The 12,670-nt window shown below is 38.5% G+C and overlaps 1 protein-coding gene across 1 annotated transcript in view; it reads left to right on the top strand.

The window, feature by feature from the left end:
* The first annotated feature begins 947 nt into the window (after window positions 1-947).
* LOC115422492 (protein kinase C zeta type-like) overlaps window positions 948-12,670 on the top strand; it is a 182,454-nt gene continuing 170,731 nt past the window's right edge. The window contains exons 1-2 of the mRNA XM_030138838.1: window positions 948-1,190; window positions 8,808-8,929. Of these exons, the coding sequence (XP_029994698.1) occupies window positions 1,114-1,190; window positions 8,808-8,929 (199 nt within the window). The 5' untranslated portion in view covers window positions 948-1,113. The remainder of the gene's footprint in view (window positions 1,191-8,807; window positions 8,930-12,670) is intronic.

Here is a 12,670-nt window from a genome sequence, read left to right as displayed (position 1 = left end):
ATTTATTTATTTTATTTTATTTAATTTTTTTTAACAATTGCATGTCCATAACCTTGTGCTACCTCTTAGTGTGACAGTTTAACATCTGTCCAGGGCCTGCAGATGAAAAACAGACATTAGGTTTACTCCGGTGCACTTACAGCAATTCCAATCAGTATAAACCATGTCCTTGTTAAATAAACAAATTAAATAAATAAGTAAATAAAATAACACTGGTCAACAACAAATTTATTGTTTCAGTTTTTTGAGCTGATTTAGGATAATTTTGGTGTGCTGAATCCAAAAATCACATTAATTTTGCTCAATCAGGTCAACTTTCTGAACTATGCTACATATTGGCTTTTTAACATTTTTGCTTACATTTATGGGCATTTTCACATCATATGATACAAAATTCTTTCATATTTCCTTGCAATAAACGAGTTCTGAAGATTTTATTTTGCCAATTTATGATTGTTTTTTTTTTTATATTACAGGTGAATGAAATGGCTTCGACTAGAAGATCTTGCAAAAATAAGCCTGACGTATTCTGCTCCATCTGTGGTGAATACACCATTGTACCTAACAGGAATCAAGTCACAAGTTTCATAAAGTGTGCTTACCAATCTTAAATCTTATTTTGGTATTAATTATTATATTTTGTGAGAAGATCACATTTTTCAAAATCAAATTAGCAAAAAAAAAACCCTGACCTGATTGAGAAAAACAGATGTCATTTTTGGATTTAGCGGCGCAAAATGGTCCTAATTCAGCTGAAAAAACCTAGACAACTTGCAAAAAAACATTTTTTTTTTGTAACCCAGTGGAATCACACCGAAGTGTTCGAAGTGTTATTTCTTTTATTTTGTGACATCATAGCGGAGGCGCCTGTTGTATTCCGGTGCACTTGATAACTCTGTGGAACACTCGTCTGGTAAAGTGTCCCAAACCAAAGAAACTTCAAAGTGTCTCTGGACACAAGTTTTCTCTCGCGGATGGTGGAAGACCCGGCCCACGCGCCAGTGTCGTTAGCCTTTGAAGGGCCGACCCTCCTGGGTGGAACCGTTAGTTTTCTTCGGGCCTGTCCGGTTCCTGCAGTCCGGGGCTGGTTGGGAGGTTACACCAAACTGTACCATGTATACGCAAGCGGCCAACGGGTCCATTCTGGAGCTGCATTCGGAGCTGGTGAAAGTTAAAGCTCACTACTGTGGGTAAGTGCGTGTCTGTGGGGTTCCGTGGACACAGGGGACATGTTAGTGAGGGGAAGGACACGGACACACCTGAGGAGTGGAGGCAGGGGTCAGACTGCAGCTGTTTACCCACGAGTCCTGAGGGAGGAGGTGTACCCCTGCACACCACACCGGTGACTTACAGATAATAAGAAAAGTAATGATGCAAATGATTAATAAATAATAAATAAAAAAGGTTCCAAAACCTGTACACCCCTGAATGTAATCCAAAGTTGTTGTTTTTTTTCCCCCAACAGCATAAGTACCAGCAAACTCCATTTAAATCAGCATTTGTGTATCTTGTTTAAATTCATTAAATGTAACTTAAGCTGGCATAATCAGATATAAAATTGATAATGCTCCCAAAAGTTTGAGTAGGCTAACATATTTCAAAGTTAGCAAAGTTACAGAACTCAGGTGAATTGTACTGGTATGTGTTCACTGGTGTACAGTCAGGACTGTAAACCCTCTGACCCTTACCTGTGTCCGAGGCTTCACAGGTTTGTTCTGTGCACTCTTGGTTTCCTGTCATCTTTATGATGCCATCCTTAAGTATGTTATATGTTTTTAATTATGACAGTAATATCCATGTTGTCCTATTAGAACAACAGGAAATAATTCTCAGGTAACTTAAATAGTTGATGAGTATCATTTCATTTGTTGTTTGATAAAAGCTCAAAACTTCATCTCTTCATTCAGTGTTACAGTGTGTGTCAGCTGTGTATGTATGCTCAAAGCCATAGGATCCATGTAGCTAATATACACTCTTCAATATTTGTTTATTATATGCATCACAAGCAAGGGGAAAGGACCTCAGCTCCAAAATGAAGCCAAAACAGAAGTATCTTAAAGTTGTAGTACCACCATCCACGAGGACTGGATCCAAAAAACTTGGCTTCCATAGACTTGCACTGAATTCTCACTAAAAAATAGTGAATCACTTTTTTTCTCAGGAGTCATTTTAGTTTCATCTGTTTTATTTAGAACCTCAAATACCTGATCTATCTTTAAATTTTCCCTCTGTTAATCAGACCTCAAACCGATTCAGGCTATGATTTCAGCCTTTGATTAAGTCAGTCTGACCTCTCACTCGGCTGCAGAGTCAGACTTTTAGAGTTTTGGTTTATTTAGTAAAATGCAATTTTTCTTGATATACAACTCCGCTATAGTTGTGATTAATAGGTTTACACCGACAATGACTTTGTTGCACAATAGTTGATGAAGTTTACTGTTTATTTACCAAATCTTATTATCTTGGGCTCCTGTAGTTCCCCTGTTTTTGTTCAAATATACTTATTTCTAAATAGCCAACAGGCCAATGGCCAAATCACAAACTATTTACTTAAAAACAGTAGTTCGGAAATTAATGGTTGACATCATGGTTTTAAATTTTGGTATCTGTTGTGGTCCAGAATTTTGCATTCAATACAGCCCTTAAAAAAAAAAAAAAAAGAAGAAGCCATTTTAGATGAAAAAACAGTAAAAGAATGGCCTGTGCCACCACCTTCTACAAACACTATGTGTCCTAGTTGTTTATTCACTCCCAACCTGTTGATGGAAATCATAGACTGTGTATAAAGATGAGCAAGAGTAGTTTACAGAATGTACTGACTGCATTTTTCTAAGCGTTTTTTGTCTCTGAGATGAGCTAAACCAACGCAAATTTACCGAAGAAGAGATACAAATGACTCTTTTGCAGAAAAGACAAAAGTTAGGAGGACATAGGTCACTTGTGTCTGAAACATCTGTGATGTGCTTTTTAAACCCTTAATTATTACCTCCGCCAAGGAGGTTATGTTTTTGCCAGGGTTTGTTTGTTTGTTTGTCTGTCTGTTTGTTTGTCTGTCCGTTAGTGTGCAACATAACTCAAAAAGTTAAGGACAGATTTTGATGAAATTTTCAGGGTTCGTTGGAAATGGGATAAGGAAGAAATGATTAAATTTTGGTGGTGATCGGGGGTGGGGGGGCCCACGGGGGGGGCCACTGATCAGCCTTGGCGGAGGTCTGCGCTCTCCGAGTGCTTCTAGTTATATTATTTTACTGGAAGTTAAGGACACCCTGACGTAGTAGTAGCAGCAACTTTGCAGTGACAGGTTTCTGCTGTTGAATGTATATAATTGAAACTCTGTTACATAGTGTATATTCAGTGAGTCCACACTGATGGGTGGTCTTTTTGTTTAATTTTTCACAACATTTCAAAGGTTTGCTTGAAATCTCAAATCTGCCCGAAGAAATTTGCCTAAAAAGACAGAAATCACCTTGGGGACACATACACTGGAGGCGTACTTTTTAGATTTGTGGTGTTTTTGTTCCATGCAGTAAACCCATATATTTCTGTTGTAAAGCTAGAGTTTTCTTTGGGAACCAGTTCTGCTTGGAGACAGCCCCAGATGTTGTCGTATGATAAATGTCGTCAGATTCTGCCCCACAGTTGTTCATCATAATATCTGGGCCGTCATTATAGACGACCAAATCTGTTAGCTGAGCAGTTACAGCCACATCACGTAAATGACAAGTTTATTTGCTTTTAGTGATTTGTATTGTTATACTGGTAAATTTCCTCTACAAAATTGTCTGACAGAGTTTTCCACAAAGGTGTTGAAAGGAAAACCATAAATTGCACGGGGATTTTTCAGTTCTTGTATGTGAAAGCACAGTAATACAGAACATGTATAAAAGAAGTGAGTCATACTGAACATTGCATTGTATTTGGTCTGGAAGTGACAATCCATGACCAATCCCTTCTTGTGGTAAGTATGTGCACTCAGCAAATAGTGCAAGGGTCACATTCTGTAAGATAGACTGAGGAGTTGCCCAGTGAACTCAGCAGTGTTGTGTTCAGTATTTTCTCAGTTCTTGTTAATGTGAAGAGAAAACTGTGTCCTTGAGTCACGGCGATGGTGATGAGTTCTTCTGAGCATGGTTCTTATTTTAATGTGTGCTCTGCAGTGTTTTATCCAGTAGAGTGAGGGGGCCGTTCCTATTTCACACCTTGCTAGATTGCTTTTCTGCCGATTGAACTTTGAACCTCTGAGTGTGTTTTCTTTTATAAGCTGACAGAAGTATGTTAAGATGAATATCAGATATTGCCAACTTCTTATCAGTGTAGTGAATTGAAATCTGTTGACCTAATGCTTAGCTTGGTCCTTTAACTCATAAAGACCCAGTTCTACTTTTGAGGCAGTTCCCAATGATTTTTTCTCTCTAACCTTTCTTAAGTGATTTATCAGCATTTATTTTAATATTATCCTCTGTATTAGGCTGCAGCTATTGATTCTTTTTGAAGTTGAGTGTTCTATCAAATAATTTCAATGATTAATCGAGTAATCGGATTTCATCATCAAGCCGTCATTGAAGCCGTCATCGAGACTCATTACTACCAGAAATGCATAGCCTGTGTTCTAACCAGCACTACTGTGTTTCTCAGTTAGCAATCACCTTAAATAAACTAATGTTAGGCTACTGTTGAGTGGAAGACAGGCATTTACCTTGTGCTGGCTTTGGATGTGTACTTACACACATTGCATAAGATTCTCTGTTTTATAAGTTTGAAGTGATCCCAAACTTTGGACATCTTTTGCCTTTTGCGGGCGGTCTCCTCGCTCTCTTCCATAGCACCACCTTTTTGACTCTGAGTCATGTGTGTCACTGTTAACAGTCCATGTAGAACACGATCTCTGGGGTGGAAGACAAGTGACTACTTAAGCGAAATTAATAATTAAACAAATACTTGACACAAGACAAAAAAAAGATTTGAGGACTTTTTGTACTCGAATTACTCAAGTACTTGTTGCAGCTCTACGCTGTATTTTGCATTTTTTCAGTATAAATTAGGTATTTTCCTATATTTAATTCATTGATTATGTAGATGTTAATAAAAGCTCAGATTGAAGTCAAGGTTTTTAGGCCTATGTCATAAACAGGGAAACTGAAGAAAAAGGGACTTTTTCAACAAATCTATCATTAACTGAACATAAAAAAAGTTCCAACTCCATGGGTTTTACGAGTGAATCAATGTTGTAGAAGATGACGGTGTTTCCATGTTCACCACAGAGCCTCTGAAAGTCCAAATGGGTCATATCTGATGACCATGAAAAGATTACAAACTACATTTTACACCAATTATTTACATGTATTGATAGGATTAGTGGATCAACGGGTATTAAACATTTTAGATCAGTTGATGGTTTTGGTTGCCAGTGGCTGTTTGGGTCTTGATGGGTTAAGCCTTGCTTGTACACCACAAGTTCTCTTGTAGTAGCTCTGTAGGCTTTGTAGATTGTGGTACTTAAGGATCTGGTGGTTTGCAGGTCAGGATGGGTGTGATGGATGAATTGCTAGGAGATTTTGACGTCCATTTAATTTTTTTTTATTTAACCAGGAAAAAAGGCTTGTTGAGATTAAAAATCTCTTTTGCAAGATTGTCCTGGGCAAGACAACAGCAGCAGAAGCTACAGACAATAGAGGTTTCATCCATACATCCACACTGAAAACATACATAAAACACATAGTAAAACTCAGTTCTAAGACCATCCAGCCAGCCAGCCATTCATGCATACATATGTAGATACATATGTACTTACATAGATAGATAGATAGATAGATAGATGCATACATACATACATACGTACATACATACATACATACATACATACATACATACATACATACATACATACATACATACATACGTACGTACATACATACATACATACATACATACGTACATACATACATACATACATACATACATACATACATACATACGTACATACGTACATACATACATACATATGCACAAACACACATAGTCCCCAGAAGATGAAGTCTATGAACTAGTGATTCTCAGATTTTTTTTTCTTCTGCTATGAGACATTTGTGGTTTAGAGTAAAATATTGCAGTTGTATTAAATGCACAGTGTATAGGATTTTAGCAGTGTGATTATCGAAACTCAGTTTTTGTATGTATGTATGCTCTGAATGTTGGTGACTTGTGTGCTTAATTATGTCTGTGTTATTGAATGTTTCTGTAACTAAGCCTCTTTACCATCAAAAGGATTTTAAGTTGTCTATTTGTCCATCTCTGTCATATTTCTGGAAAGTATGAGGACTTTTTTTGTGTCAAATTGGCCCCAGACAAATATGTAATTAATTTTTTTAATCATATGTTGCATAGCTACTAAAATCCAAAATAATACATATTAATTATCTTCCCATCCCAGACACCACTACAAACTACTTGAAAATACTGATTATACTATTGGGTTTCCGGCGCAATTCAGGTAGTGACAGTGGTATCATTTCACCTGAATGTGTTGATGAATAAAATAATTAAGTACTAATATTTGTTATATAAAAGATCAAATGTCAATTTTTCTGTCAAATTGTAATGTTATGTTAAAACATTTTTGTGTCCTTTATTGAACACCATTTTCTCTGTACAAACTGTGAGTTCAGTTGCATGTTTCTCTTCTGGAAATGATTGAAAGGTTTAAATAGAAAGTATGTAAAGTATTTATGGTGATATAAGTTCTGTCTTCACTGCAGATATCATAAGTGTGGACAAACATGGATGCAAACTGCAAGTTGACCTGTTAGTAGAAGTAAGCAGTTGCAGGGACATCATTCAAACTGAGTCTTAGTTGTGTTTTTAAGTCAAAGGAAACATCCTGCAGAGGGCCTTTCAGATGCAAGCAGCAGATTGAACTCTGCAGAACATCTTCCTCATTGTCTTCAGCCTCTTATTAAAGTCCTGTTGTCAGCCTTGTTGTGGGATCACGTCACAGTGACCAGACAAGATCTAATTCAATTACAAGAAAAATACTGGATCAATATTATGTTGTGTTGACAAACCTACATAGAGGAATAACTCTACTGTGTGTGTCATCATTCCTCGCTGACTTATGGACTTGTGTGGGTGTTGACTGTGTAGAGCAATGCCTGCTGGGAAGCAAGCTGTCTCAGCTCCACCTTGTCAGTGGAAATACTTGGCCAGACACACACACACACACACACACACACACACACACACACACACACACACACACAGAGCATGTATTAGTTGCTCATATTTGTAGTATAAAAAGCACATGTGGAACACAAATAGGGCTATTTACTGTATCCACCTGTATGCTTGGCTCCTGGTAGCTGCTGTGTTGTGAGTACACACTGCCAGTCACTAATATCTCAGAGAGCCGGCAGCAAAGCAGCAAGGGCTACGACTGAAAGTGAACATGCACACCCTTATTTAAATTCCTGGCGAAGCGATAAGGTCATTAGAAAGGCCTGTACAGATATGAAACACAGTTGCTAATATATACTGGTGGCAGTGATTTCTCCTTTCTGTTTGAGTTTAACATTCAGGTACTTAGATAAACAGATTCCAGTTGATACCTGACCCAGAATGAAAAACTCTTTCATCATTCAGTGATGGCTGCCCACTACGTGTTGATTTGGGTTGTTGAAGCACATTTTTTGCATTTTGCAGACATCACAACAGCACCAGTACACCTGCCCACCTTTCATTTGTGTCCATGACCTTTAACTAGTACACATCATACATAGACTTGAACATCTATTTGACCCATATTTAATATTTTTGGTGCAGGTTCATTACACACAGGTATGAGTGCATTGGGTTGTGATAACATTCTTTTCTATCTAACCTCTTCCCTTCATGGATAAACACAAGCTGGAGGTCATAAAAATCTTTGCTTTGACAGGTAGAAAATCCTTGTTTTAGTGACTTAAAACAATTTATGTCTGAACATAAACAGTTAATGTCTGGATCATGGGTCGGCAACCTTTGCTAACTAAAGAACCATTTTAGGACAGAAATAGGGAAAAAAAATCTGTCTGGAACCAGAAGATATTCTTTTATGTTTTACCTCAAGGTGGTGACTTTTTAAGAAGCCCTTTAGGATTAGTTGGTCTGAAAAATGAACGAGAATAAATCAAAGTTTCTGTGCGTTTAGAGAACTACAAAGAAATTAGAGAACTACTTCAAAGAAAATGGTGAATTTTGTCATTACTGTGCTGTGCAGCAAAAATTGACTGGTATGCGAAGGCTTTCTTTGCAATGGAGTAAACAGATGATTATCTTCAGTGCTATTAAATAAAAAGTAACCTGCTTTATCTACTACTAGTATTTTTTAAAAATTCATTGGGAGTGTTGTCTACGTTTTTATAACTGCATAACATCAGAATGACGTTATGGCTATGATAATAATGACAAAATGTGTAAAAAAAAAAAACAACCAAAAAACCCTGTCGTTCATTTCCATATGTTTTTTGATGAAGCCACATGGAGCCACTTGAAAAAGGCCCAAGAGCCAAATGTGGGCCGTGGAACCATAGGTTGTCCACCCTGGGTCTGGATGAATGTGAAGCTCAAACTTGGAGAAAAATGTTACTTCTGTAAATTATCTGCACTAGTGTGGACAGGACATAAGATTCAAGTCAAAGATGCCAAGTTCACTTTAACATCCAAGCGCAGTCAGGGAATTTTTCTTTTGTTCTGAAATATCCTGATCTCTGCACTGCTTCAAAAAAGTGCCTCAGTCTTGACATTTCCTTTTGTGTGTCTGTGTGTACTCTCAGGGACATGCTGATCACCGACTTGGCTGCCACGGTAACCTTTGTGGAGTTGTGCGATGAGGTGAGAACGATGTGCAGCGTTTCCATGCAGCAGCCTATTACGCTCAAGTGGATTGATGATGAAGGTGGGTGCTGCTTAACTGCACATACTGTACATCAAGGTGTGTTTAGGCTCATGGCACCTGCTGTGACCTTTTACTCTACTGTACCTCTGGCACAAGAATACTGCAAGCTGGCCAAAAAAGCCTGTTCCCTGGGCTGGTGGCCAACCATAAAGTCATCATTGCTACCCCATACTGTGCACCAGATCAACTTGAAGGGCACCTATCTAGCTTTATAAGACCAGTGCACTTTATATTCATAGCGGAAGCCTGTATTTTTTTCTGTTTCCAACATTTAATATGCATTGTGTGGTGTCACATTAGAAAAGGTTTATGGAAACCAGTGTTACTTATGATTTGGATGTAGTTTATTGTCATTTGAAATTTAGTTTCTGTCATATTTTAGTCAACGTAATTATTAAATTTACATTAGTATGACATAAAACAGTAAAATTTCTTGTTTCTAGATTTCAGCATTGAGGCACAATTACATTCTTTACTGTTCTTCCTAGTTTTCTGGAGATTTTAGCTGCTGTGAATGCAGTTCAAGGGCCATAGTATTTGAGGGGGTCTTCTTTCAGGAAGATTCAGTATTTTTATATAAATATACACTGCCTGGCTAAAACACACACATTTGGTGGAGCACCCTTTGATTTGATTACAGGATGTATTCACGGTGGTATTGTTTTTGTCATGCAGTCCTTATACAATGTGAGAATAAATCACACAGTCACATTTATTTACATCCATTGTTGAGTTAATTTTTCACTGATAACTGTTATTGATGATGGAGAGTTTGACCACTAGGGCTGCATGATATTGGAAAAAACTGACATTGCAATTTTTAAAAACTCTGCGATATATATTGTGATTTGAAAAAATACTCAGGAGGATATAATAGTTGTGTGGTGCTGACGAAAATGGTTAAACAAATTAGTTGTGTTACGTCTTGTTGTGGCAACAGGTGCAAGGCGCTGTTGACACAGAACACATGTTTCAGTATCATCCTTCTTGTAGCCGAAATAATTCCAGATAACAGACGTTGCTTTTCATTTTGGCACGAAGTCTTCATTTTCTGTGATTTTCTTTTGATCGTTGCTCATTTTTCAATGCTGTTACCAGTGCCTCAGTCCATGTGCAGGGGCGTGGTCTGCTTTGGCAAACTGATTAAGAACGATTGTGATTGGTGGATCGCTGCGCACACTGTGTGTCAGGTACCCTTGAAATTAGATGAGAACACGTTGAGTTCATTTGCCTCCTACATTGCAGGACCTGCAGTGTGACTATTTTGCACATGTGCATCGCAATGACGATGCTCAAACAATATATTATGCACTTCTATTGACCACTGCATAAAGATTCTGGTCTGCAGAGTGTGGTGATAAAATCCATGTATGAAAATAATGTCTCATGTTCCCTGAACCACTCTTTGACAGTTTGATCCTGATGAATCCTGGCATTGTCATCTTGAAAAATGTCTGTGTCTTAACTCTTTAAGTGCCAGACAGTTAAGGGGCTAATAAGCCTTACAAGTGCCACAGAATTTGGCCGTTTTTCAGTATTTCGCGTCGTTTTTATAATATTTGAAGAATCCTGCAGGAAACCGATCGGTAACATCCGACCGATTGCTGATTAGAGTCAAAATGCACCGGACGCAGCCGATTCATTATTGATCGTAATTTGCATAATTTATAATAATAATAATAATAATAATAATAATCTTTATTTATATAGCACTTTTCATACATTACAAACTGTAGCACAAAGTGCTTTACATATCAGTTTAAAAATCAGTACCGCCCCCCACCCACACCCACCCACTCACCCGCACACGCACACACACACACACACACACACATACACATATACATGCAAACCCACAAGCTCACACATACTTAACAAGACTGACTGAGCACGGGTAGACCAGAACAAAAATGTACAAGTAAAAGTAAAACATCAATTTAGGAGGCGCTGTCTCAGGGAGCCATCCGCACCAGGATGCAGCCGCCGACCCCGGCGACCAGGCACCAGCAACACAGCCCCGCATCCCAACTAGTGGGAGAGGGCCAACTGGGACCCCCACCCACCAGAAAGGAGCGGACCCCAGTGAGAGAAGGCGCCACAGCCCCCGGAGTCCACAGCCGCCCCCCGGCGTGGAGGGCTCCCTCTGATGAAACACCGGAGAATAAGAAACATTAAAAAGATATAAAAATATTATTCGGTCGCGTGACCTCAAATTCCCGTCTGCTTGGTCTCAAAAGGGGGACACAGAAAGAACGTCATCGAAATGTGAGAAAGAAATGGGGGTGGATGGTTTGTTTGTACACAAATATGGCGTGTTCTCCAAAGCCGATCTGATCGGCCCGTGGCACTTTACAGGTTGTTTTCGTAAAGCCGATTTAATCGGCCCATGGCACTGAAAGTGTTAAATGGAGGAAAAATCCATTGATGCTGAAACCTGGTTATTCAGTATATTCAGGAAGTCAGCTGACCTAATTTTTTTGGACGCATAATGCTGTTGAACATAGACCTGAGCACCTGAAGCAACCCCAGTTTATAATGCCCCCACAGGCTTGTACTGTAGACACTAAGCATGATAGGTAATCACTTAATCCGCCTCTCTTCCCACTTTGATGACACATGACCTTTTTCAATTGAAACACAGTCCAATTTTTCTGCTCTCTAGCAAACTGATGGTTGTTTCAGAAATGAGAAGCTACTTGCTGCATCAGTTATGATTAAAGCTGAAACATACTAATCACTGCAGTAATTATTCAATGGAAGGATCTGAACTATTTTTGTTGAATATTGGATTGAATATATATGTGGGAACACAATGTGTAAAAACCAGAACAGATAATAAATGAACACCAAAAACCCAGAACCAACACTAGCTGTTAGCTCTGGGAAAAGTTATAATTTTAATCCTTTCAACTTTGATTTAACATTAACTTGACTTAGGTGGTTCCCAAAATGGTATTGCACCCAAACCTTACAATGGGAGCCAAACCCCTATTCCTGGATTTCCCCTGTTCTCATTGTATCTCAGGTACCTTCTGTATCCAGCAGGACACAACAGAACAGATTGAAGTTAACCACATAGAAGTCAATTGCAGTCTGTATAGTTGACGAATGTAGGTTATTTCATGTCGTCTTGATACATTCAATTGAGTATCTCTTCCATGCGCTGAATTCTGATGGCATCACTTCCCAAATTGTCCATACCTGATGAAAATGAAGTTTCCATTTTTGGTGATGACATTTTTGTCTTGTATGTTCATTGTTACAAGTGTCTCTCTAGAGCAGGGATGTCAAACTCATTTTTTTTCCAGGGGCCACGTACAGCCCAAGTTGTTCTCAAGTGGGCCAGACCAGTAAAATAATAACATAATAGCCTATAAGTGATGACAAGCCCAAATTTTTCTAAATGTTTCCAAGTTTTAGTGAAAAAACCCCCCATTAACTTATGAAAATATTTATATTTACAAACTGTTTAAATAAAAAAGATGTGAATAACCTGAGAAAACTGAAATTTTTTCAAGAAAAACAAGTGCAAGTGTGGGTCGCCTCATGGCAAGAAGGCCCTGGGTTTGATTCCAACCAGGGACCTTTCTGTGTAGAGTTTGCATGTTCTTCCCATGTTTGTGTGGGTTCTCTCCGGATACTCCGGCATCCTCCCACCATCCAAAGACATGCACTGATAGGTTAATTGATCATCCTAAAATTGCCCAAAGGTGTGAATGTGAGAGTGATTGGTTATTTGTC

This window comes from Sphaeramia orbicularis, chromosome 7 (genome assembly GCF_902148855.1).
Source record: "Sphaeramia orbicularis chromosome 7, fSphaOr1.1, whole genome shotgun sequence".
NCBI lineage: Eukaryota > Metazoa > Chordata > Actinopteri > Kurtiformes > Apogonidae > Sphaeramia > Sphaeramia orbicularis.
This window is presented reverse-complemented; position numbering and strand designations above follow the sequence as displayed.